The following is a 26692-nucleotide window of genomic DNA, read 5'->3' on the forward strand; positions in this document are numbered from 1 at the left end:
AAAGAAAAATGCTGAGAGAAAACTCCAGTCAGTTGGTTGTTCAACAAAAATTGAATATATATTTTGGAAATGACATCTTCTATTAAGTATTCATTACCCAATTGATTTATAAATGATCACAATTCAATATTTGTTGAGTTCTTCATCTAAACATTAACCAAATTATTAAAAACTACCATAACCAGAGGTGGACAGAGTATCAGAATATTGTACTCAATTAAGAGAAGAACAACTTCAACATAGTCTTACTCAAAAGGAAGAAAGTATTTGGTAAAATGTCTACTTAAGTCCTGAGTAACTAATCAAAACATCAATAAAGTCAATATTTAAAAATTACAAAAATATAAAGTTATGTGGAAATTATGGTATTTTAAAGACCAAAATGAAAATAATTTATGCAAATACCACTGACAAAAAACCAAAACAAAATAAGGCAAAAAAAAAAAAAAAATCCTGAATCTTTTTTTTTTTCCAAAATGAAACTTGTGAAACTTTAAGAAAAACTGCAGGTGTGTGTCTGGTGAGGTTTTGGTTAAAACACATTTGTGTTTTATTCAGTGGGTAGAAAATACAGAAGTTTTACTGAAGTAAGAATAAAAATACTTCATTATAAAATTACTCAAGTAAAAGTAGAACATAGTAAAAATACTCCTAAAAATATTTTTTTCCCCAAAAAGTTACTAAAGTAAATGTAACTAGTTGCCATCCAACTCTGAATACAACTAATAAAAACTGAACTAAAACTGAACAATATTTAACTAATAAAAACTAGCAGACACACTCTAAAAACTAACTAAACTGGTCAGAACTAAATAAAACTAACCTAAAATAAAAAACCTAAAATAAAAAACCCAGAGATGTAATAACCTTGGACCCGTTTCGGCCCGTTTCATTGTTCTGTCAGCTTTGGGACTCGCTGCTCCTTGTTCCTGATCTGATCTTCCTGACAGGAAAACATACATTCTGAGGCTCAGGAAGGAATACTGAGACCAGAACAGACAAAGACCGGTCCAAATGTAAAACCTGAAACCCGTCAGCAGCAGAACCTGCAGGTTTCATGGCAGATCTGCATAAAAACCCTGAATATGTCAGAGTTTGAGCAGGAAGTGGCTCCAAAGACGACAAAAATTTAACACAACACTCATCAGCTTTTTGTTTTTATTCAAATTTGTTCATCTTAAAAAAGAAAACCAACTTTAACAAAAGCTAAAAGTTCACATTTTTCCATTAATAATAATTGTTAAACACAAAATAATCAGAAATTTTTTTTATATGTACAATAAACAGATTATTCAGCCAAACAGGACAAACTGCAGGTAAACTGATGGCTGCACATTCTGACACATTTCAACTGAAGGTAATAAAGGAAGAAAAAAACAATGAAAATTACAAAAAAAGTCGTAAACAAACACAAAACATGATCAACATCATTCCTTATTGCTCGACGCCGAGGTTAAAGCCCTGACGTGCCCACTGACGATCGCCGCGTTTCAATCCTACAACTTCCAAGTAGAAACAGTTCAGCAAGTTTTATACAAATCTGGATATAAAAGGAGATTTTAGAAGCAACCCAGTGAAACCAGTGTTTTATACAACATCACAGCAGAGCTGCTGGGAAGAAAATGCCCCGAAACCTTCAGGTCTCATTCTGCTGATGCTCCTGCGCTGGACAGGAGGAAACCTCGAGTTTGGACCCAAACCAGGTGTCAGAGACAGAGCTGGTCAGAAACGTGGCTGTAAACCTTAAGGCAGGATGATCAAGGCACAAGTTACCAGGAAACTATGATCATAACCGAAAAAACTGCAGATAAACAGCTTGATTTCTGGTTCAACATCGCACACATAAAAAATAAAACAGTTGATAATTATTTAATGATAATAGTAAAAATAAATCAGATCAATCAGATTGTGCAGTAAACTGAGTGGGATTCATTCAGAAGCCAGTGAACGGTTCTTCCTTCTCTACGTTTTTATCCCGACGCTCTGAAGACCCAACAGGGTTTTTCTGTAAGTTGGGAAAATAAAAGGTGGAAAACAGAATCAAACTCTATGCTGATGACACTTTAATGTTCATTGCTAATCCTGAGATTAGACCCGTTAGATGTTATTACTTATATCCAGAAATGTTGCACATGCACCAACGCTGCAGGACAAAAAGTCGATTCCTTTACATGCTGCCTGTAGCTTCGCTGCTGCGGTAAAACGGAATGAAACCTGTGCAGTGCAAACGTCACGCTACAACGGGTCTGTAGCTTTTCTCTGTTTTTAATGACCGGTTTGGTCCCATCTACCACTGGGTGAGTCACGGTACTGGCTAATTCCTGCCAGAGTCTCAGAAGATGCTGAAAATCTTCATGAAGCTCAAGAGGCGGTTTGTTTCAGACACTGAAAGCTCTTCACTTCCTTCCTGCTTCCTTCTGTCTAAAGGAGGAGGAAACATGAAGATGCTACAGGTGAACTGGGACGACCTCATGTGTTAGTACAGACAAAAGCAAGGAATTATGGGATAGAGACGCTGAGCGATACCGCAGTTTATTAAAAACGTCCTCCAGACACTTCAATTTGAAAACCTCTCAACTTTTAGTGCGGTGATGAAGTTAATTGGTACAATTGCTAATTGTGGTAAATATTTTTTTCTTTTTATGTACGGAATCATTTTTTAAATCATTTTTCTATTTCCTTTGACTCTGCCGTGTGTCAGGACAACAAACTGATGCTGCAACCTATTAGATTTGTTTTTGCTTCCTGTTAAATTAGTCAGATTTATGTTGGAACGGTTAATTGGTTGTTGCTGAAATTTAATAAAAAATTTATTTGAAAAAAATTAAAAATAAACTTGGGAATCTTTGTGCCTCTTAGCTTCCAGCCTCAAACTGGAGCTGCGACGGAGTTTTGGGGATTTTTAATTATGAGAATAAAGTCATGAAATCAGCAGAATGAAGATGAGAAATTATGAGAAAAAAGTGATAAAGTTATCAGGGTCTGATGGACGCAGCTCAGCAGGTCCAGGTGGTTCTTCCCAAACAGACTCCACTGCTGTCCTGCTACCAATAACAACTTGATGCTGATGTGATAAAAGATTAAATATTTTCTAATTTGTAAAACCAATACCAAACGTAACTTCAAGATGTCCAACATTCCTCATTTTAAATGTTAATTATTTTTCATGTAGGAGTTTTTATAAAATGTAATTCTGTCAAACAACTTTATTATTGTATTACAACTTTTTTGTGTCGTTATAACTTAATGATTTATGGCTTAATCCTAATATTATGACTTTATTCTCAGAACAATTTTTTGTGCCGGTTTCAACCTGGGAATGTTTTACAGTGCATTCTGCTTTAATAAAACATCAACAAGAACAATTTCAGCCAGACTCATTTAAATTACCTGACTTTTTGAAGACTTCAAGACTTTAAAATATCTTGAATTCAGATTGCTGGTAATTGCAGATAACACTTAGGGGAGGGGCAGTTAAAATAAGTTTTAAAATAAAATCTTTATACAGTGAAATTATCAGAAGATTTATTTACAACATCTAGAGAAAAGCGTTCCTGGAGTGTTGAAGGTTTAATCCAGTGTTAGCTCGTTGCTACGCCTTCCTGTTTCCAGAGCTGAGTCAACAGTAAATGATGAATAACAGATTATTTTTCTAGAGAATAAACGTTATACAAGATAATCCAAATACAGAAAAATCTCTTTCAACCTCTGGTGTCCAAACATTTTGCCAACACCTGAAGGCTGCAAAAGTATTTTAAAACAAACTTCTTGAGCCTTTTTTAAATGTATCTGTTAATTCATAAAGTGAAATTTTAAGTCATTTTAGAGACAAAACATAAAAGGTTTTGCATTATTGCATTATCATAAGACAGTTTCTGACTTTTAAAGTTTGATTGTTTTCATGTTTGGGCTGAATGCTTCGCATTTAAGTAAAAGTAGATCAATGTTTGTGGTTCTAGTTACTGCAAAGGTAAGACAAATGAAAAAAGGTTGATAATATAAGAGAATCTATTTTTTTGTACCTTCATATTTTTATAAGATGTTACGCATCTGTAAAACAAACAAACTTGTTAAAAAACTTGCTCTACAAGATGAAAAAGTATCCATGCTTGGATTGAGGTTGGGGGCCACAAAATCACTCAGAGGGCTGCAAATGGCCCCTGGGCCGCACTTTGAACACCCCTGTAGAAACCAACAGTTGGTCCTTATTTCCATGAAGAGGCAAAACGGTTCAGGAGGGAAACTGAACAGTATCTCAGAGCCAAAATGGCCGACTCAGTGAGTTTTCCGGCTGTGGAAGAAAATAAAGAAGTAAAAAGTTAACAGAAAGGTTCAGAAAACCCCTCTGAGTCTGAATGGTGCGGCAGGACGCAGACGGTCCTTCAGTTTTTGCTCTTCAGCTCAAAGCGGCTGTAAACCTGCTTCGTTTTCAGCTTGTTGTAGTGGTTGACCAGGTCCAGCTTGCTGTGGCCCAGCGTCATCCGCTTCTGGTCCTGGCGGCTCATGTGGCCCGGCGGAGACGTCGGCGGCGGCGGGCACTGCTGGCTCTCCGGCTCTGGCTGAGAGAGTTCTGGCCCGCCCCAGGGCGAGGAGTTCAGCGGGGACGGAGACCGCCGGAAGTTGAAGGTTTCCTTGTCTTTGGAGGAGAAGAGCAGCTTGTCGGACATCTTGTTGTGGAACTGGCTGCTGGGCGTCCTCTGCTTTGGGGGCAGTTTGGGCTCGTTGACGGGCGACGGCGTTTGGATCTTAAGGTTCAGGTTTGTGTTTGGAGAACTTTGAAACAAGGTGGGCTTGTGGTCATACAAACCCAATCCCTGAAATTTGGTGGAAGTGCCACCAATGTTTGCCCGCAAGAGTTCGGCTGAGCTGGGTTTGTTCCACTCGATGCCCGTTGACTGGCCGTAGGTCGGCAGCTGGCGGTCGGTGATGAGGTTGTGACCGGTTCCGCCGTTGGGAGAACCTCGGACTCCCGGGCTCGGGCCTCCCACCCTCAGCCCACCGACTCTCCTCTCTGGGCTTTGCAGAGACGAGCCGACGGGTTCCTTCTTGTCATGACCCTGAGTGACCTTGTAGACGTTGTTGGTCATCCCCGGAGCAACCTTAACGCTGGAAACGCTGTTACTTGATTGGCTGCTGGAGTTTTCAGAGCAACTCCGGTCCCGTTGCCTGCAGGAGGAAAGACAGTCGAGATCAACAAGGAACAGAAACAGAGACGGTACCAGAACCGACCCGGTTCTTTAAAACCTGATACACTACCAGGCCCGTCACAAAAACTCAATTTGCCCAGATGTTATTGTGAAAAACAATAATGTTGTTGTTTTGAGACCATTTTAAATTCATATAATGGTAATAATGCAAGAATACATTCTCAAAGATCAGCAAACTTTAAATTCTAATTAATATTTAAAACAGGAACTGGAAGACAACTGAAATATCCAGAATAAATAAACAAAACAACAGATTTAAATAAAATGAACTCTGAAGTCTCTGGAAACAAAATTATCCATGAAAAAAAAAAAAAAAAAGGTTTAACTGAGACCAAAACTCCAGACTGAAAACTTTACCATCCAGTTTATGGTAGAAAGAGAAAAGAGAAAAACGATAAATCATAAAACAAGTTTAGCTCCGCCCACTTTGGTGGAACCGTTCGAACTTGGTCAGTTAGACTGGCGTAAAGCGACAGCCTCGTGCACAAATAAACTCAGATGAATTAGTTTGTTGACTTTTTGGAGAACTTTGGACCGAATGACCTGGTTTTTACATGACAAACCTGAACTGAGCAAAACGTGCCGTCATTAAACTCAGTCTGGGAACAACAGCTGTAAACGCATCAAATATGAGTCGCAACATTTCACCTCGGCCTTATGGACCCGGTCCTCCTGACATGTTAATGTTTCAACTCCTCTGGTAACAATAAGAAAGTCCAGCTTAACCCTGACAACAGATTCTGGTTCCTGTTGTTACTCTGCAGAACCTGCTGCAGGCAGGGAGTGGCAGTTTGCAGAGAAAATGGAGGAATGAAGTCACAGCTTAGTGCTTGTTTACACTCTTACCTCTGTAATTAAACAGTTAGACCAAATGGATCCTTTATTTCTTTTATGAAATTCTCATTCTGCCTTCTGGCAACTAAAACATGAGTTTGATGACATTAAAATACAGTTTATGTGAGCAAGCAGAAGAGCAGAAAATGAAACTGTTGTGAATAAGGTGGTAAAGGTGCAGCTGGTATGAATTATACTGAGATGAAGCAGGAAGGTTTTCTGTTTAAGGTTTCCTTCCCGTACGGTGTGAATTATCTGTACATTTTTCCTCTTCAGATTGTGGTTGGAATAATGAAACAGAATAAAAAAGCAGATCCCTGCAGATGAATAATAAGACCAGAGTGAAGTTGGTTCCCTGGCACCTTCTTCAGATCTAATGAAATTGGTGTCAAATGTTTGTGCAGCAAAAACCTTTTCTTTGTGCCGCTATCACTTTAAAGATGTTAATAAAAATGTAAGACAACTGTTTGTGAGGGGGGCTGGTTGACCTTTAAACTTTCATTAATATCTTCAAAGCAAAAGCAGCACAAACAGATATTTTTGCTGCACAATCACAGTCAAGTGAACTGACACCAATTCTGTCTGATATGAAGAAGGTGTGGAGGCTGGTTGACCTTTCATGACCTCTGGAAACATTTATTAATGTCTTTAAAATGACAGCGATTCTTAATGTTTTCCTCCATGATGTATTTGATGTTTCCATGGACCGTCCGCCATGTTGGACAGGTCGTTCCTACCTGTCGGAGTGCAGATCCAGACCCAGGGGCCCGCCGAGCCCCAGGCCTATCACAGGGGCCTGGAAGGTCTGGTACGACGGATAGTAAGGCATCTCTTCGTCTTCTGGGTTGAATCTGTCGATGATCTGCGAGTCGGCGTACAGGCAGCGAAACTCCCGATCGAAGCTGTCGGTGATGAAACCTGAGAAATGCATCACCATGTTGCTGTGCACCTGCGCCGACAGCCAGGTGAAGCTGCAGGGAGACACGACAGGAAGTCAGGACGTTTTATCACCTAAAGTCTAACAACCAGGAGGAAAACGGAGGAAAGTTTCCTTAGATAATCTCAGGTAGGAGCGTCTGACTGCTTTGGTAACAAATCAGGGTTGGGTTCCTCCTGGTGTTCGGCATGAAGCCATTAACTCGGGTCCGTTCTATCAGGACTATAAAATTATACGTGCAGGAATGATAAAATGCACTGAGCATCTATCAGTACTTGGTGTAAATGATCTCCCTCCACCTCCAGCTGATAACCAGAGTTAACCGTTTCCTGGCAGAGATGAGTCACGGCTGTGACTCATCGGTTCGTTCGGCGTCCAGCCGACCTTCATCTGGCTGGAGCAACGACAGCTAATTACATCCAGACACATTCACTCATCACTCAGATTTAAAACCTTCAACCTGGAAATTCGGTTCTGTTACATCAGAATTAATCAAGATATTGGATCTGATGTCATTATAATTCAGCCTGAAAGCATAAAGGTGATTAATGGAAAAGTGATTATGTAACTATTAAACCACATCATCCCTGGTAGATATGAAAAATTTTAAACTGAATGCTGGTTATTAGTAAAATATATTGGAGAATTCCAAAATTTTTATTACTTTTATCTTTTCAAATTGTTCATTTGCTTGAATTACAGGAAAAACTTTAGGTTTTTAGCCAGTATAAAAATTCTATGATTATAATAAGAATAAGTATAACATAACACATCTCTGAATTACAACAGAAAACAAGAATACATATTGTAAGAATTTTGAAATGATTAGCTTTAGATTTATGTTGAATCTTTAATAAAATAAAATGCAATAAAATGGGCATTTTTCTCCAAAGAATACAGTAAAAAAAAAATTAGAATCAGTTAATTTCTATTTGAATAAAAAAGTACTGAATTATATGTACTTCAAGTTTTTAAAAAGAGCAATCAAAATCTCTAAAATAAATCAGATTAAAAAAAGTAGAGATAGTTAGCTATGTAGCTAACTGCAGGAGCTAGCTAGCAAGCCAGACAGCTTCTTAGCCATGTAGCCATTTCTCGCTGTATTCAGAGAATTATGTCCCACTTACAGCTGATTAAATAAATAAATGACGATGCATATTTGGGGAGTTTTTTATGTCTATAAAACCTTTTCCAGGCAGTTTTTCCTCTCAGTAGGCGGCATCACTCTCATCTGTTAAACCAACCCTTCAGTTGGTTTCAGAAGCTTTATTTTCTTTATTATTATTAGTCATAGCAAACAGCAGAAATCATTTTTCCTCAGATGTGAATGTGAAAGTTGCTGAACTTGCTGAGCAGGAAAATAAACAGAGAAGTTGAGGAACCTGAGCAGCGACTCGCCGTCCGCCATGACGGTTCCTCAGATGGAACCGCCGCAACCATAAAACTCTTACATCGCTTCACTCTGCTGCTTTATCAACAGAGCCATAAACTTATAAAACAAGTTTGGCATAATTATGATAAGACTTCCTGGAACATTTTATATACGTTTCCAGTTAGCAGATCGGCTAATAAACATGATGATGAATTATTAATGACGAATCTCAGGATTTTCCTTTAATTCTGCTTGGGATCATAATCTGCATCTTTACCCAGGAAAAAAACATGCAGCAGATATACATCAATCAGGCAAAACATTACGACCACCATTTTCTCGTTAGCATGGCAGCTGTCCTGGCTTTGACAGGTAAGCAGGAAGTTAATGTTACGTCCTTAAAGTCGATAGCAGCAGAAAAAATGGCATGTAGTCGAAACTGATGTTACTGTAGTTAACTAAAACAAACGAAATAACAAAAAGTTTTAATTGAGGAAACATTTTGTGAAATAAAAACTGTAATTAATGGGGGGAACTACTATATTGTGCATTTATAAAACTAACTAAAACATACTGAAATATAGATAAAATAACCTTTGATTTTGTTTTTATTAATAAATGTATTATTAAACATTTAGAACTGATGCAAAGTTGATGAGCTGCGGGTCTGACTGCTGCAGGAAGCTCAGCTGGAGGAAGGTGTGGTGCAGATGAGACCTGACTGAAATGTTTTGAACAGTTTGTTGTCTTCATTCCAGAGGCAGCAGAGCAGCTGATCCGACCCAACCCACACCTGCAGCTAGGGAACCGGTTCCTGTACAGAAACGGTTCTGAGTAGTTCAGAATCGTTAAACTGTCTGCTTAATGGTTCTGTTCAACGGTTCCCGTAACGTGTGATGTTTCCACGCTCCGTGTTTTGCTTTAGAAAATATCAAAAATGGCGTCACGGCAGAAACGCTGGATGAAATGTTTATATTTCACACATTTCCTCCTTTTATAACAATAAAAGGAGGAAATGCCAAACCGCACAGCACGCAACCGATTTGAACGAGTGAGTTTGATCCGTTGCTTAGCAATGGTGGTGAATCTCAAGGGGGTGGAGCTTAGAGCACAGGCATCCTGGTTACTGCATTAATGTTAGAGCCATTCTGTATAAATAATCCACATCTCATGTTAACAGTTACAATCATATTCAATAAATCAGAATATATTTTCTGACCAGGCTCACTTATTGTGTTAAAAACACAAAAACTGTTGATGTGCAGAAAGTTGCATTTCATGTTAAAATGTTGGCAGAGGGATTTTTATTGATTAAGCAAGTTTTTATTTAGTTTGAAACAAAACATGGTGCATATTTTGAATTAAGAAGTTTATTTCCTAACTCAATGAGAATCGATAAAGAACCAATAAATTCTCATTAGTTCCTGTCCCGACCTGCAGCACCACAGATTCGTCGCCTTCAAACTCCAAGCAAACTTTCTGCTCCCTCATAGTGACGGCCTGGGGTTTTACAAGCTGTGGCAGGAGTTATAATTACACCATCAAGTACATGCAGTAATGATCAACACTTCCTCTGAGCTGATCTGTGACAACAGCTTGGTAAAAACAAAGTCTCAGCTTCACGGCTATTTTACACTCAGACGCCCTTGGCATCGCTTCAGGGGACATCGCTACGCTCCGAGCCCAGTTTTCACTCTAAAACTGAACCCGTTTCCTCACCGGGTCGCACAGTTTGTCCATGACAGGAAGTCAAGTCCTCACGATGTGAGCAGGACAGTCTCTGCACACAACAAAAGAGACAATAACACAGTTTGGACGGACGCCTGGAGACAATGGAGCTCAGTCTGAGCTGAGGATGATGAGTAACTGACAGCAGAGCCGACACCACGGTTCTGCCTGGGAACATTTACATCACACAACGGCTCCTTTTAGAACGACAACTTCACGCAGAAACTTCATCTGAACCAAAAATACGCCACCGTCCAGGATTATGAGCGTCTTCAGAGAGCTTTATGGTGTTTTATGCATAATGAGCTTAATGTGAAAGAAGCTCTGAATGAAAACGAAAAATCCAAACCGAGAAACGTTTCCCACAAACATTAGCTTATTTTGTGGAAAACATGTAAGATCTGAGTTGCGTCACATATCAGCATCTGTGGGAATCTGGACTATGACTTCTCCCTCTCTGCTTTTAGCATAATTTAAACTGAAGGTTTGTATCCAGACCGTCGGAAAGGGAAAAAGTTTCAGCGCTTACGGTGCAGAACCTGCTGCAGGCAGGGACTGCCAGACGAATTAAGTCACAGTTTAGTCACGTCCAACGCTGCTCTCGAGGTAATTTTAGCTGAACTATCAGCACAGATTTTGTCAGCTAACGTGTTTAAACAAACTGGATTTTACAGGAGAGGAACACGACCTCGTTACGCTTCAACCAGCTAAAATTATCAACCTGATTTGAAACCTTTAGCTTAACTTTCTAACAACTAAAACCTGAAAATGTCTGATCGTGGACACATTTATATCCGGTTCATGTTTGTGAGCAACAGAAGAGGATATCAGCTGCATGAAGGCTGGTTGCTAATGCTAGCTGACATGTTTTATTTTAAGGCCGTCATAAAATGAACTTGTTCATATTAGGAATGTGAACTTGGTTCAGAATATTTAGGTGTGGAACTATGAACATGAACTAATTCAGTTTTAGTAACTGAACTCTGAGTGGGTTCTTGTTAAGTCTGGATCGGGACAAGATGGCTGCAGCTTTACCAGGTCACAACGACGACACTGAAGGTTGTTTTAGTTCATTTCGTCTGTTTGCTTCATTTAAAGCAGAAACATTTCAACCCTCAGATGTTCGGTTTCACTCAGAGATGATCAGGAGGGGAAAACCATGAGCTTAAACGGGATGACCTTTGCCTTCTCTTATCTCCGGTTGTAATTACAGGTGATACTGGGATATTTCTGGAGCCGTTTTCACCACCAGCAGCTTCAGGAGAACAGCTCTGCTGCACAACGGCAGCTTTATCAGCCTCGCCACAAGAATTTGCAAACTCATATGAGGCTTCCTGTGACAGTGCTGCTTATCAGCGAGATGCAAAGCAGACGTCAGGCTGCAGGACGGAGCAGCTCCAGACAAACTTTCCTGTTTTCCTGCTAAAAATGGAGGGCTGACTGATAACAGGTGTGATTGTTCCTAAATCTCATGTTTATTTGTTGCCATTGAGACTAAAGGCTACTGGAAAAGTTTATTGGTGTAAACAGAGCAGCTGACTCTGCCGTCTCACCTGTAGGAGCCGGCAATGACCTCCTCACAGTCGATGATCATGAACTTCTCCAGGACCTGTCCGGTGAACTTCTTCCCGCCTCTGGTGCAGTACGTGTCGCCGCAGACGCTGCGAACCCGCATGTTCTGCACAAACCAACACACAGACGTAAAATAATCGCTCTCAGCGTAAAAACAGGACAACAAGATCAACCAGAGAGGCTGCGTTTATGGAGTTTGTAAAGAAAGAAGCAGAGAACTGGAATGATCTGCATGAAAACCACTGAACTTCACTGGAATAGTGCAGCACACTAGGATCAGGGGTGTGGATGATTTATGGTCATCATTAGTTTTGTCAGAATAAACAGAACCAGAATAACTAAAAAATTGTGTTGGAAAATCTTCTGCTTTTCTCCAGCAAATTTTTCATTTAGCTCTTTAGTGTTTTTGCCAACTTTGACGACGCTTAGCTTCCCCTAATTTATTTATTTCTTCCAGATATTATCTAAAGCACCAATTTACTTGGCTGTTAGCAACCAAGTTAGCAAACCCAACAACCATAAAACTGAGACCATGAGTGAAAAGCCTGCTCCAAAAGAATCACTTCCTGAATGCAGCTGTGTTTGACAAATCTGGGTTCAGGAGAACGGTCGTAACCACCAGGCGCCGACCCGTTTCACTTACATTCAGGTGAGAGTTCTGAATGTCCAGCGCCACACACATGTCCGTGAAGTAGCTCAGGTTCTTCTCGTCCAGCAGGATGTAGACGGGGACTCGCCGCTTGTTGGACGCCTCCATCAGGTCACACATCAGGTCCACGTCGGTGAAGATGTCCATCACCACGGCGATGACCTGTAGAGACAGCGGGAGTCAGCCGTGGTTTCGGATGGTACCGGTCCTGATCCGGACCTCAGAGGTTTCCTTCACAGGAAACTCCAGAGAGAGATTTACTTTCAACTTCAGATGATTTTTACTCCGTTTCAGACAAAAAACTGAGCAGAGGAATGTTTTAATGTTGAGCTGGAGTATTATCACTCTTATCATTACAATATTTACAATAATAATAATAATAATAATAATAATAATAATATCAGCACAATGTTTGGAGAAATCCATCTTATTAACTGCAAAGCACGGTGGTGGAGGGTTGATGATCTGGATCTCCTCTGACAGATGAATCTTGGTCCAAACTGGGTGAATGTTCAACTTCCTGCTTTCATGACCCAAATTATTCCATCTTTTACAACAAATTTTAAAAAAAATGTTTTATTCTGTAAAGAGACGAGAATCTGAATCAGCAGGTTTCTAACTTTCTTACTCACCAAACTAAATATCAGCAGAGCGTTTATACTCTAAACTCATTCTACAGAGCATGAAGGAAACAGAAAGCTGCAGCCCTGACATGTTTATCGTTTATGAGCTCCTAAAATCAAGGGAAATATATTTGGATATTACGAAGGAACATGTTGTTATAACCTGATGAGCCGGTTTCTGGGCCCCCAGGGGCCAAACTGCTCCGCTGTGGGGCCTCACAGTTTCCATCAAGCACAGCTCGGATGACAGCGTGACCAAACCCAGTCAGCAACCAGTCAACCAGTCAGCAACCAGTCAACCCAGAACCACAATCAGTTCCTCTGAGAAACGACCAACCAGGAGATTATTGATCGTTTCTGATCACCTGGAGGCAGAAGATTTATTCTCCCTTCCGTCAGAGCCAGGAGGCTGAATACTTCACTTCCTGGAGGATTTTCCTCCTTTACCCCCCCACTCCCACTCCCACTCCCACCTCTGCTTTGTTATTTCCTTCAGAGCCAGAAAACAAAGAGAGGAAACGGGCCTGAAGCGGCCAGAGAGCCAACAGGAACCAACAAAACCAAAAAGATTCAACGACCAAACATCCACCGTCTCCACCGTCAATCTACAGCTTTAAACCTTTTGGTAAATATTCTTACACATTTTCAGAGACAAAACCTCATGAAAAGCACAAATAGTTTCATTTTTAACTAAGTAATATTTTATTTTACCCATTTTTTCCCCACTGATTATTAGTGATTGGTCTCATAAGTAAAACAATCGATATCGATTTTCATCATGGGGCTGGTCATGTGACAGGGATGCAGCAAAGGATTGTGGGATGTTTCACTGAAGCAGAGACATTTTTATGATGTTAAAATGGAAGGTAAATATTAATATTAGTGGATAAACCTTATAAATTACATAAACTCTATAAATTCACCATATTTATAAAAACTGGTTTGTTTTATGAGTTGATTCTTTAAAAACAACTGAAGTTTCTGCTGCATTTAATGTAAAAACAAAAAGTGACATCTCCAAACTTTATGTTCCATTTAAAGAGGTTAATATGAGTTTCTAATCATTCTATAAAACAATTTATGAGATTTATCAACTTATTTTGTTCAGTGAACTGCAGAAGGAAAATTTGTCATGAAAACAAATAATCCACCTCTTTATTTCCGAGCAGCAGTGAATGCAACACGATTTCAAGCATAAAGGAGGTGAAAATCTTTAACCATTTGATTCTTTTCTGCTTTAAGTTTTAACAGGGAAACATTTTAACTCTGCAGACAGAAGCAACAGAAATCTGTTTGGTGATAAAATCCTCCATCAGCCAATCAAAAGCAGCTTCAGGCGTCAGGAAAGTGTCAAACCAATCCAGGTTTTGTGTTTAAACTCTTCTACAGTCGTTGAAATAAACATCATGACCTGAAAACCAACCTGAGGCCAGTTCTACAGTAAAACCTGAAGCCAGGTTCCTGCTGCAGCTGAACGTCTCAGAAGAGGTCAAAGTTCATTTATTGTCTGAAAAAGCAGCGAAGATGCCCAGTTTGAAGGATTTCTGCACATGAACCTCCTTTGTTTACGGACGGAGGAAGAGGAAGTGACTCACACGCAGCGCGTGCTGCAGCGTCTGCAAGCGGAGCAGCTGACCAGGCTGATCTGGGACCAGCTCACAGCTCCAGACAGAGACCAGTCAGGGAGGTCAAAGGTCACACAGAAACACGACCTGAACACCATGGAGTCACTGGTGTCTGACTCAGGTTCTGGGTTTACTAATACAGCTTTAACCTGCAAGTTCAACCCGTAAAACCAGCTGCTGGGATCCACAGACACACAAGGCGGCTGCAAACGGAGAAACTAGCTTCAGAAACATGACCTTTGACCTGCAGAAGGAACTTGAGACGCAGGAAAACAACAGAAATGGATTTCAAAGCACAAATTAGCCTTAAAATCCTTCCGGTAGTTTATAAAACACAAAACTCATTAAATATCTGCTGCTGTTGTATCAACCTTCCAGAACACTTTGACCAAACACGGAGAAGCGGCATTCAGCTTCTATGCATCACAGATCTGGAACAAACGTCTATAAAACTGCAAACAAGCTGAAACACTGAGTTCCTTTAAATCTGGACTAAAGACCAGCTGGTTAGAGCTGCTTTTGATTCATAATCAATGGAACATTGAACAACATTGATGATTTTTTGATGGTATTTGACAAAATGTAAAGTTTGTTTTTAAATTGGTGACTGTGTTTTTATTTTTGTGTTTTTATAACAAAAAGCACTTTGAACTGTCTTGTTGCTGAAATGTGAGACACAAATAAACTTAATTGATTAAAACAAAGAAAACCTTCAAAAACGCAAGAAAACTGAAAAGATCTAAAATAAACTAAAGCCATTTCAGACAAAACAAGCTGAAAATGTTTTAAAAAGCAACCAAAGATGCAGAAACCAACATCAAGTTCAACCTGCTGAGTGTTTCTCCAGGTCAGTTTGGACTGAGGTCATTGATCCAGGCTCAGCTGCTGGCCTCTGGTTCAGGACCCAGTAAGAGCTGAACCAACATGACAACAGGTGGGGGCAGGGCCGGCCCGGGCCTGTCGGCTCTGGAGACGAATTAACGCAGCCAGCTGGAGGAAACACAGCTGCAGAGTTTCCTCTGGCAGCATGTCTACCTGTGCCGTGATGTCATCAGACCGGAGAGCTTATCTAGAAGCGCCGCTCTACATAAACTCTATATTTGCAGCTCTGCGGCCGTCAGAGACTCTGGACGCAACAGGACTGAAACCATCTGTGACCCGCTGGTCTGCAAACATAACGCTGCACAAACACAGCATTTTGGGCTGAGCAACAGCCTCAGAGAGAGAGGGGGAACATTTGAATTGGAAATGAAGAGAGTCTGTTTTCACTGGAAGAGTGTAGACTGGTTCTGGTTCTGGTTCTAACCTGGGTCAGGAAATCTGCCCACCTGAAGCTGAATCCATCATCAGATTAGATTAAACTATGGGTCACTAATCAGAGATAATCTCTCAGATCTGGAGCTGATTAAATTATTGATCCACTTTTATTTCACAGCATCATCAGATATGGAGGAACAATACTGACATAATTAAAGATAAAAGCAGAAATATGGATGTTTTGTTTTTCAAAACATCCATATTTTCCTTTAAACGCATGTTTAAGGAAAACACAAGAAAATATGTAAACATTTCTTGGTGAAATGTAAAAAGATGTTCTTTTTATCAACATCTTGATAAAAAGAAAATACAAAATACATACATTTCTGCATTTATCTATATATCTGTATGCCACTGTTTAAATTATGGACAGGATTAAACGAGTATTTGCTCCTCCTGCTTTTCAAACAGAAAAGTAGTTTTAAGCTAATTATTTTGTTCTTGGTTATGCGTGGACATATTTTCTGTGTCATACTGATGACTTATTGCTTTTAAAAACTTGTTTGAAATTGAAAAAAATAAATGAAATGGATTTATTTAATGCTGTTATTGATACTATGCTGTGTTTTTTGTAACTACCTGTTTTATGGATAAAGGATCTCAATAGGGTTCTATCCACAGATGGGAAGAGAACCCAAAACTTTACTCAAATATCAGCAGAACTACTTCAACATATGTTTTACTCAAGTAAAACTTAAAAGTAGCATCCAAGAAATGACTCCAGTAAGAGTAAAAAAGTATTTGGTAAAAAGTACTCAAGTACTGAGTAATTGATCAAATTATCCATCATTTAAAAATTACATTATCAGATGGACCAATATATAAAGTTTAGTGTAAAATTTAGTATTTTAAGGACAAAATGACAATAATTCATATAAGTAACAGAAAACAACAAAATTAGGCAAAAGCCTTAAAACTTATGAAACTTTAATAAAGACGGCAGGTGTCTGGTGACTCAAGTAAAAGTAAAAAGTAGTAAAAATACTCCTGAAAGAACATTTCTTCCAAAAAGTTACTCGAGTAAATTTAACTGAGTAAATGTAACTAGTTACAACCAAATTAAGCCGGACCTCCTCACCTTCTTGGCCTTGTTGATCATGGACCGGATCAGGTCCTTGATGTTGTGAGTTTTGTCCCTCTGGAAGTAGATCTGGGTCTCCGACGGTCCGAACCGCACCGGGGTCTCGGGCCAGCCCAGCTCCAGCATCGGCGGCTCGTCGTCGGACATCATGGGGAAGTAAGTCCCGGAGGTCAGCTCGGACACGGCGTCCGCGTCCCCGTCGTCCCGGTCGCCGCTGTCGGGGTCGGAGGTCTTGCTGGCGGCATGCTGGCTGATGTAGCGGATCTCCAGCGGCGACAGGAAGTTGAGCTCCCGCTCCTCGGCCAGGACCCGCCGGTACTCCTTCTCCCCGTGCTCCAGCAGCGCGTCCGTGGCCAGCCGCGCCGCCTCGTTGTGGCTCAGCTCCAGCTTGGAGCCCTCCCTCCACGGGTTCTTCACCTCCTCCAGCCGGGAAGCGAGCTTCCCCAGCGGCTTCCTGCCGCCGGTGGCCGGCCGCAGGCCCTCGGAGCTGATCATGGTGCTGCCGGACTGGGAGACTATCGACCTGGAACCTGGAACTAGTCGCTGCTGCGCTGGGAGTCCTGAAGCATCGCCGCTATTTTGAAAGCAGAAAGCGGATTAAATCTGATCAATAATCCGCACCGACCTGCCTCCAAATTAAAGAGAGTAAATGACAGTTTGGTTCAGTTCAGGGCGCTGAAATGGTCCCGGCTTCTCTGGTTCCCGGCCCTGTCCGTCAGGATGTCGCCTCTCCGAGCCGCAGCCGCTTCTTCTGCGCGGTGTTGTGTTGCAGCAGCCGGGGGTCAGGTGTGTGTCTTCTGCTCACCTGTTGCAGTCTGTCCTCTCATTGGCTGCTCCGCCATCAGGCTCCTCCCCCTCCGGCCGTTACCAAGCCAACCAGCTCACAACAAGTAGCCCACGTCTGGTCAGAGATTTCAAAATAAAGCTGCTATAAATAAATAAACAAAAAGTAAAAGCCATAATGGGTGAAAATGAAGCAAATACCGAAGAAAATACTAATTTTACTTCATGCAAACTTTCAGAGTGTTTTTATTTCTCGCCATTCCCAGTTTATTTGAATATAAATGTTCAAATGAACCCGAGGTAATCTAAAGAGTTTGACATATTTTTACTCAATTAAAAGTCAAAAGAAGTAGTCCAAGAAATTACTCAAATAACATCTGACTTAATATTTAAAAATTACGTAATCACACTGAAAACATTTTAAATTAAGTTTGAATTCTCGTATTTAACTAATAAAAACAATACAAATAAAAACATATTCACAAGAAGAAGTGATTTTTAAAATATTTTTTCAACATATAAATTATTAAACTAGTCCCACAGCAGGTAATTAGTATACAGCAGGTGATAAAACAGGGTAAAGTACTCCCTGTGATTAATTCATATAGTTTACTGTATTATCTTGATCCCCAAATGGCTCATCAGAAAATAATTAATCAGAACAACAAAGCTGGTGTTGAAACAAGATGTCTCACTCTGATTTAAACTGTTGGTCTGTTTCTGGTGATTTTATGGTAAAAACATGTTTATTCTTTATTCTGTGAAGCTGCTCTCAGTGGCGACAGGATCCACAAATATTATTCAACAAAAGTAAAAAGTATGGTGTAGTTAAACTGCTGTTCTTAATTCCAAAAAAATTATTCAAGTATGTGTAACTGAGTAAATGTAACGAGTTACACCTTGGGTAGAGTATTCTTATTAGATGTAATTTTGTTGTTTTATGCCATATTTTAGTTAATTTCACACATTTTCATCAGCCTGTTTCTGGTTTTGCAGGTTTTTATTCCTATTTTGTCATCCAGAGGGAATAGTTGGTTGTTTATTAGTTATTTAACATAACTTTGTAGGGAATCGTGTAATTTTGAGTTAAGTTTTCCTCTTCATGTCACTTTGTTTAGTCTTTCAATGCTTTCAACCATCAGTTTTGCTACAGAAAGCAGATCTAATGATATATGACTCAAACCTTTTGTGGTGTCACCTTTTTGTTTTGGGGTTTTGTGTGGAAATCCTTTTACTACCTGCTGTACATCTCAGTAGAAAACCACAAATAGATCTGTTTGTGATGTTTCTTTGTGTTTCTACTACAACTATGGCACAAATATTAATATGTTGTATAGCTAAATAATCACAGTGATGCTTTTCAGTTGTCATGTGACACCAGAACTGTGCCAGAACCGAATTCTTCCATTTTCATTGGAAGCAATACCAGAAGACTCAACCCTTCCCTGGAATGAAAGATTGCATTCCTTCTGCTGAAATTTCCGTAGATGCGTCAGCCATTGATGAAGAAATGTTCATCTTCTTCCTCTTGGCAGCAGAACCCCCCCTGAGGTTACAGTGTCCATAATCGGGCCTGAACATCCGGGATCGGGTCAGGTGTGACGGTGTGTTTACCAGCAGGGAGGTGCAGGTGACCGAATCAAACACCTCACTGACATCATCCTCCCTGGTTTGTTTGAATAGGTAAAGCAGAGTGTGACTGTCCGGGTCACGAGTCAGAACGGCTGGGCGTGTTAGCTGACGCTGTGAGGTCCGGCTGGGAAACTGGGCCAGTCAGAAGCTGGTTATACTGGAACCAACATGGATCCTCATTCAATCAGTTTGAGTTTCCTTCTCTGACAGATGAAATGGGGTTTTCCTCATACCAAACATCAGCTGTACTCAGGATTATTCAGGATCTGCTCTTACTGAAATGTAAAATGTGTTTTTCTAAACATTTTAATGATCCTTCAGGTTCAGAATAAACTTTATTGTTTATATTTTGACCAATTAAACAATCATAAACATCAGCGGCCATAACTCCATCTGACTGCATCAGTTTGGTCCAGTCTTCTTTTCAATGTTGCAGACTTTTGTTTCAGCTCACCTGAAGGTCCTTCCACAATCAGGTTGAGGTTTGAACTTTGACTAGACCTTTGCTTTAACTCATTCTTGTCTTTGTCTCCACCTCCACTCATTAATGCTTATATTGATGGTTCTGTTCCTCATGGTTCTGTCCATCATGGTTCTGTCCCTCACGGTTCTGTCCCTCATGGTTCTGTCCATCACGGTTCTGTCCCTCATGGTTCTGTCCATCACGGTTCTGTCCATCTCAGTTCTGGTCCTCATGGTTCTGTCCATCATGGTTCTGTCCATCATGGTTCTGTCCATCTCAGTTCTGGTCCTCATGGTTCTGTCCCTCATGGTTCTGTCCATCACGGTTCTGTCCATCTCAGTTCTGGTCCTCATGGTTCTGTCCCTCATGGTTCTGTCCATCACGGTTCTGTCCATCTCAGTTCTGTCCCTCATGGTTCTGTCCATCATGGTTCTGTCCATCTCAGTTCTGGTCCTCATGGTTCTGTCCATCATGGTTCTGTCCATCTCAGTTCTGGTCCTCATGGTTCTGTCCATCATGGTTCTGTCCATCTCAGTTCTGGTCCTCATGGTTCTGTCTGTCTTAGACAACCAGCAGGTTTTACTGGAGGTTTACTTCTGGAACCAGTGAGGATCGTCACAGCTTTCATCTCCATCCAGTCTGTAAAAACCAAGATGGCGGACCTGGGATTGGAACCACACAGGACTTCCTCCCTGTTCGTCTTGGTCACATGCTAGAGGAGAGTCAGTCACCATGACAATGGAAATGGGTCGAAGGCGTTAATGTTCTGAAGGAACCAGTAAGAGAACCCCAACGGCATGATGGGAAACGCCCGAGGCCGAGCAACGACTGGTTTCTGCTGTGGACCCAGCAGAGGTGGACTGGATGAACTGGTTCCCAGTCACTGAAACAGAGATGAGGATTAAATCCACCTGACTGCCTGACTGAGAGGCACAAAGGCAGAGATTAGCTTCAGATTAGCTTCAGATTGGTTTCAGATTAGCTTCAGATTAGCTTCAGATTAGCTTCAGATTGGTTTCAGATTAGCTTCAGATTAGCTTCAGGTTCAGCTGGAAAACAGGCTGGAAAACATCCATCCGTCCATCCATCATTCCTAATATTAGGCATCAGTTGCTTTTCTCCATATTGATCTTTTATGATTATAGATTATAGATATGGATATAAAGTCATCCTCTCTGTATGTGAGCAGAAACCAACCAGCAGAGCTAAAACCTGATTTATGGATGGTTTTCATTTCATCCAGCTGAACCCGGTGAATTTAACTCCACATGTTGACGTTTGTCCATTTCCTTCTTCAGTCCTTCTGCTTTATTAAAACAGTAAATATGATTTTTGTTTTTACCATTTTCAGGATTATTCAGTTAAAGTTGAATGTGATCAGCTCAGAAAAAGAGATTAAAATATTTTAGCAGCGCTTATTTAATCGTCATGGTTACAGACACAAAATTAGAGAAGTTTAGTTGAAAACATTTATTCCTCAAATTTAGATTCTTTCTGAATAAATGGTTTAAACTAAAAAATTATGAGATTTTACTGAAATAAAGTTAAAAATATCTGAAGACTTTTACCTCATCTTTACTGGAGATGCTCCAGATCAGTATTAATATTTTTATTGGGAAGAATTCAGTTAGTAACAAAGATCCCCATTCGTGAGGGCAGATCTGTTCAGTCTAACTCTATACTTTATTATTTATTTTTCATTATGTTTATAATTCCTAATTGCACTTTGATCATTTGAAAGAAGGTTGTTACAGTTTATTTTTACATGTTTGACCAAGGTAGTCGACCTATTGTTTTAATTTATTTTACTTTGGCTTAAAAAATAAAAGTTGTTTTAACATGTTTGACCAAGCTGCTGAAGCTGTTCTTTATTTAAGTGAGCTGTACTGGAGCAGAGTTATCGAATGAGTTCGTAATTCAGCACATTTATGTCTGTGTTTAAGGAACAGAAACGTTTTAAATAAATTCAGCTGTTTTTCTGTATCGGATCTGCCGATAATAAACCTCAGAAATTGGAAGTGCGATCTAATGCATCCCTAATCTTTACTCGTGTGTTTGTACTGTGTTTGGATTTGCATAATAGTCATAAACAGTAAGAAGAGCAACATGAAGCACCTGCAGCGTTTATCCGCCTTTCATCCAGCAGCCCAGTTATTTTAGGCAGCAGAACTTGAGCTGCCATAATAAACTCGATGATGGACGTGTTGATGATCCTTGCTGCGGCTCAGAGCTTTGTGAGGAGCGGCCGCGTCCCGGAGAACCGGTCCGACCCGCTGGCTGAGAAAACTCTGACACATCACTTTTCAGTCATTAGTTCAAATTTATCCACGTTTATTTATGTAACCAGCAGTTACCAGGAAATTTACCAGCCGGTTCCTGACAGAAACAAAAACATTCAGTTCAAATCTGAAAGTTTAATCTAATCAACTATGATGAAAATGATTCATTATGAATAAGTTCAGCTAATATATGCTAATTAAAGCCAATCAGAGACAGTAATTGTTCTGAACACGCCCAGGGCATTGAGCAGCACTGAATAATAGATTTAAACTATTGTTGAAAGTTATGACAGCATCACTTCACATATTATCCTCTTCCTTAATACTTTCATACACTGACTGTGGAGAAACTCTTATAAAACCAACATAAAACCTGCTTATATGCATCAGAAGGAAACAATGTGACTCATAGCTGCATCCGATTATTTTCATCCCAGTAGTTAAATATTTATTAAATTACATTGATTTAGTACAATAAACTGCTTCTAACAGAAACGCTTTGAATTAAAGAAAGAAACGAAATAAGAAAATAAAGTTTGTTTAATAAAACTAAAGGTCAAATATTAACAACTGCTCTTGAATTAGAGGGATTCATGTGAGGAATAATGAAACTGTGTTTTTCACTGTAAATAAAAACTAAATTATAAAAATCAATTGCTAAACAAATACAATAAGGTTAGATTATGATTGTTTACTTCCTTTTATGAGTTTGTCTCATTGGAGATTTGTTATAGAAAAATATACAGAAACAAATGGACAGTTTTGATTTCGATAGTATTCCATGTATGAAAAAGTAAATAAGTGTATGCTTTATACCGACCTTCCAGAGTTACTCCAAGTTTTTCCTGGACCTGGAAAACTTTGCAGTCATGAATTTAAATTACTTGTTGATGATGGTTGATGATGACTTTAGAAAACAAACCTTAACATCCATGTTTCATGTCTGTGATTCCACCAGAAAGTTTGTGACGCTTCTGAGCTGCTTTCAGTTATTCTCCTTTATTCTCCTTTATTCTCCTTTATTCTCCCGTCACTTCAGCTAGAAATCAAAACTGCAGGATTTTCCTGCGTCAGCACGTTTTCACTCTGCAGAAACAGCTGCAGGCAAACCAGGCAGGAACAGGAGAGACATTCAGCTGAGAACCAGAGAGAAATTATTTGATTTGTGCATCTGTGCAGAAACCACAGTCATTTTACACTCAACCCCCCCCCCACCCCCCACCCCCTCCATCTTCTCTGTACGGTATGCCTGAAATGTCAAAACAGAACAGAAAATGTTTTCTGTGGGGGAAACAATTCCTTTATTTTTGGTCAACTGTTGCTGATTGTTTGGGATACTGTGCAGTTGGACTGATTTTTGGTTATATTTTTCATGCTTTGCTGAAAATTGTGGTGCGTAACCATAGCAATGGGGAGGTTACAACAAGGCGCTGATTACCATTGGGAAAGCTGAAATAATGCCAAAGCCCTGAGAGCTTTCCTGCCAAAGTCATCAACATCTAGAATAACTCTTTGAAGAATTTGAATTAATACGAGTTACATTTAATTTCCCTTTGAGATCAATAAAATATTTTAATTGAATTAAATTAAAGAAAATGTTGAAAAAAGTGTCACCATGTTGTGAGTTCGTTATGAGACAGATCATCTGAATAAAATCAAGCTCCTCTACCTTCTCCTAGTACTAACTAAAAACAACCAATCAGAGCCAGGAGGCGGGTCTTAGTGCCGTCAATCACCCATTCCCCTTCCGCTCCCTTTCTCTGTGCTACAGTACATAGTTAGCGTAGCCATTGATGATGGCAGATAAACAGTTTTCCTGTGATTATGAGTTGTTTCTCAGCCATTAGCATATTTAGCAGCAAACATGAGGATGATTGACAGTGCTAAGTCCCTCCTCCCAGCTGTGATTGGTTGTTTTTGGTGTATTTCTTCAGACGACAATAGTAACTCAGGGAGAAGGTGATGGAGATCATTTTTTTCATAGATCATCAGTTTCTGTCACAACGAGTTGGCAGTTTTAACAAATATATAAAAAACAAATAATAAAAATAAATAAATTAAAAAATAAAGAATAAAATAGTAAGCTCTGCACATGCTCATGCTGTCCTCTCAGTTTAAACCTTCATCTCTGACCCTGAGTCTGTATCAAGGTCAAAGTTTTCACCTCTACATTAATAATTCACTTCAGCAGATATTACTCTTCATCCTGAGGAAGAGTTGTTGCTGTTTGACCTGGGCTTCTGTTTAAAAATGAAACAAACCATTTAATCGGTCGTTCTCGTCATGGCGGTGTGTGTGTGTGTGTGTGTGTGTGTGTGTGTGTGTGTGTGTGCGTGCGCGTGTGTGTGTGTGCGTGTGTGACCTGCATACGCCTTCAGTAAACAACGCCGCCCCGTCACCATGCGTGAAGTCATGAAGGTGAAAACAGCTGTTCTGTTGGATGTGGAACAGGACAAACATCAGCTGATCTGCTGCAGGTCAACATTTCACTACAAGGAAAACAGATCTTAGGAAGTATATAATATTTTATTCCTGAAAACAATTACAGACTGTAGAACAACCTGCACTTCATTTTATGTGTGGAAAATGAGAAACGCTCAACTTTTATTATGAAAATGTCTGAGAGCCTAATCCAACACTAATGTTAGAGAACGTTTTCCTGTTTTGTCCTGATGTCACAGGAAGTCTTTGCTCGTGTTCCTGATGTACCATTTTGAATCTGTAATATTTATTATTGTAGAAAGTCTCAAGAAGTCTGTCTATGTGGCCATTCTTTCAAAATGTCTTGGATTTCTAAAGGATTAAAAGACAATTTTACTGGAACTCCTGAAAAACCACAAGCAAAATGGCCGTCCCTCCACCAAACTTTACCCTTACAAATAGCCTTTATTACCAGGTATGCTTCACTGAGATTACAAATGTATTTTTCGTCTTCATTTATGAATTTTGACATGTAGTTTGACACATCAGGCTCAAGCTGCACACATGATTCAGAGCTTCAGCTGAGCTCTGAAAATGTTCAAAATGTAGAAAAGTGTGAATCTTGAACTTTATTTATCTGGTAAAAATCCTTCACATCAGAATGAATCCTTTCCCAAGCAGGTCAGATGTAAACGGCAGAACATGGAGTCAGTTTTCATTTTCACTTTTTTAATTAGAGTTTTTCATGTTTTTCAGTAAATTGTTGCTTTAGTAGTAAATAACTGCATATAAAATTCATTTTTTCTGTCTACAACAGTAAAATTATGCGTTTCTGCAGAGCACAAAGGATTTTTCTGCAGATTCAGCCCAACGTCAGGGCATGAAGTGGATTAAAGGTTAAAGGTCATGACTCTGAACTAGTATGGAAGACTGAAGGAGAAAACCTCTTCTCAAGATGGCGGCAGGTCAGCAGCGCTGCATCTGGATGAGATTCTGGGACAAACATCTGCAAACACGGTGGTGGAGGTATGGTGATTTGGGCTTTTGTTTAATGAACTATGACCTCTTTCAGTCAAATGTGAGTCCATCCGAGTCCGGTCCAAACCAGGTCAAAAATCCCAAACACAGATCTGCTGCAATGGTCTAGTCAAAGTCCAAACCGCAACCTGATAGAAATATCTCACCAAAACAAAATCTATATGGTTCAATTCGCCTCAGGAGAATGGGTTTTATTTAATGTACTGTGTTTTCTAACTGTTGTGATCGTCAGGAGTTTTAAATAAAGGCTGAATAAAAACCAAAATGTTGTTTAGAGAGAAAACAGAACCTAAATGAACTGAAAGCCCTTCCACTACTGCTGAAATAGAAACAATGTGATTTTTATTTTTTCCACACAGACAGACTTTGACTCATACGGTCTGATAATTCGTTAGAGCTTCAGCTGTGAGTCTTTCTGTCAAGCTGCCTGGTTATAAAGGATCCAGAAGACAAACGTAAAAAAGACAAATGATCTGATCCTGAACAGGAAAGGAAAGAAAATGTGAGATTTTCCCAAAATGTTGTGAATTTGTGTTGAGTCGGGTTTGTGTCTTTCTGAGGACGGCAGCAGCAGACAGACTTTCACAGGGTTTGTCCACCCACAGTTTCAACACTCGGACAGAACGGCATTGATGGTGTGAAGCCGGCTGGCAGATAAAGGTCCCAGCTCATAACGGAGAGAGAGAAACCGCACCATTGTTCCGCCTCACACAAGAACAGGACTCACCAAAAGGCTGAAATTAAAATAATCACTACAACCCGTCCAGTGTCAGAACCTTCGGTCTGGAAAATGGACCTTCACCGTCTCAATGAGACCTTTGTTGATGCTCTGAAGCACAACAGATTGACTCAGTTTGCGTGAGAATTTCACAGTAAATGTCAGCAACTGCAGTTTTTATTATTCTGCTGCTCCATAAAAGATGGACTGAACAATAGAGACCAGAAACTTTAGTTTGGACCAGTGAAGGAACAGAACCGACTCAAATAAGTTATATTCATTAATAACCTCCATACACCTCAACCATATGTCACTATTTTATTTATATACCCTAATTCATAAATGAACAGTAGAAAGCAAACAGGTCCAGTCCGTTCCCAGCAGTACCAGCAGAACAGTCCAGTCACCTCAGT

The 26692-nt window shown here is 39.9% G+C and overlaps 1 protein-coding gene across 1 annotated transcript; it reads right to left on the bottom strand.

The window, feature by feature from the left end:
* Positions 1 to 1144: 1144 nt before the first annotated feature.
* Positions 1145 to 17735, bottom strand: sack1c (scaffolding CK1 anchoring protein C). The gene is made up of 5 exons (XM_014995616.2): positions 16943 to 17735; positions 12294 to 12461; positions 11632 to 11756; positions 6779 to 7012; positions 1145 to 5166 (listed from the first exon to the last, which is right to left on the bottom strand). The coding sequence occupies exons 1-5, from the start codon at positions 17438 to 17440 to the stop codon at positions 4383 to 4385; spliced, it is 1809 nt and encodes a 602-aa protein (XP_014851102.1). The 5' UTR covers positions 17441 to 17735; the 3' UTR covers positions 1145 to 4382.
* Between the last annotated feature and the right edge of the window lie 8957 nt (positions 17736 to 26692).

Source organism: Poecilia mexicana, unplaced genomic scaffold (genome assembly GCF_051168715.1).
Source record: "Poecilia mexicana isolate PSO_F unplaced genomic scaffold, ASM5116871v1 scaffold_5, whole genome shotgun sequence".
NCBI lineage: Eukaryota > Metazoa > Chordata > Actinopteri > Cyprinodontiformes > Poeciliidae > Poecilia > Poecilia mexicana.

Bases quoted from the DNA above. Each gene is read 5' to 3' on its own strand.
- sack1c (XM_014995616.2), bottom strand. From the start codon at position 17,440: ATGATCAGCTCCGAGGGCCTGCGGCCGGCCACCGGCGGCAGGAAGCCG. The intron at 11,757-12,293 runs GTAAGTGAAACG...TGGTTTGTGCAG, and splicing joins TTCAGAACTCTCACCTGAAT to AACATGCGGGTTCGCAGCGT. The intron at 5,167-6,778 runs GTAGGAACGACC...TTCCTCCTGCAG, and splicing joins CTGGATCTGCACTCCGACAG to GCAACGGGACCGGAGTTGCT.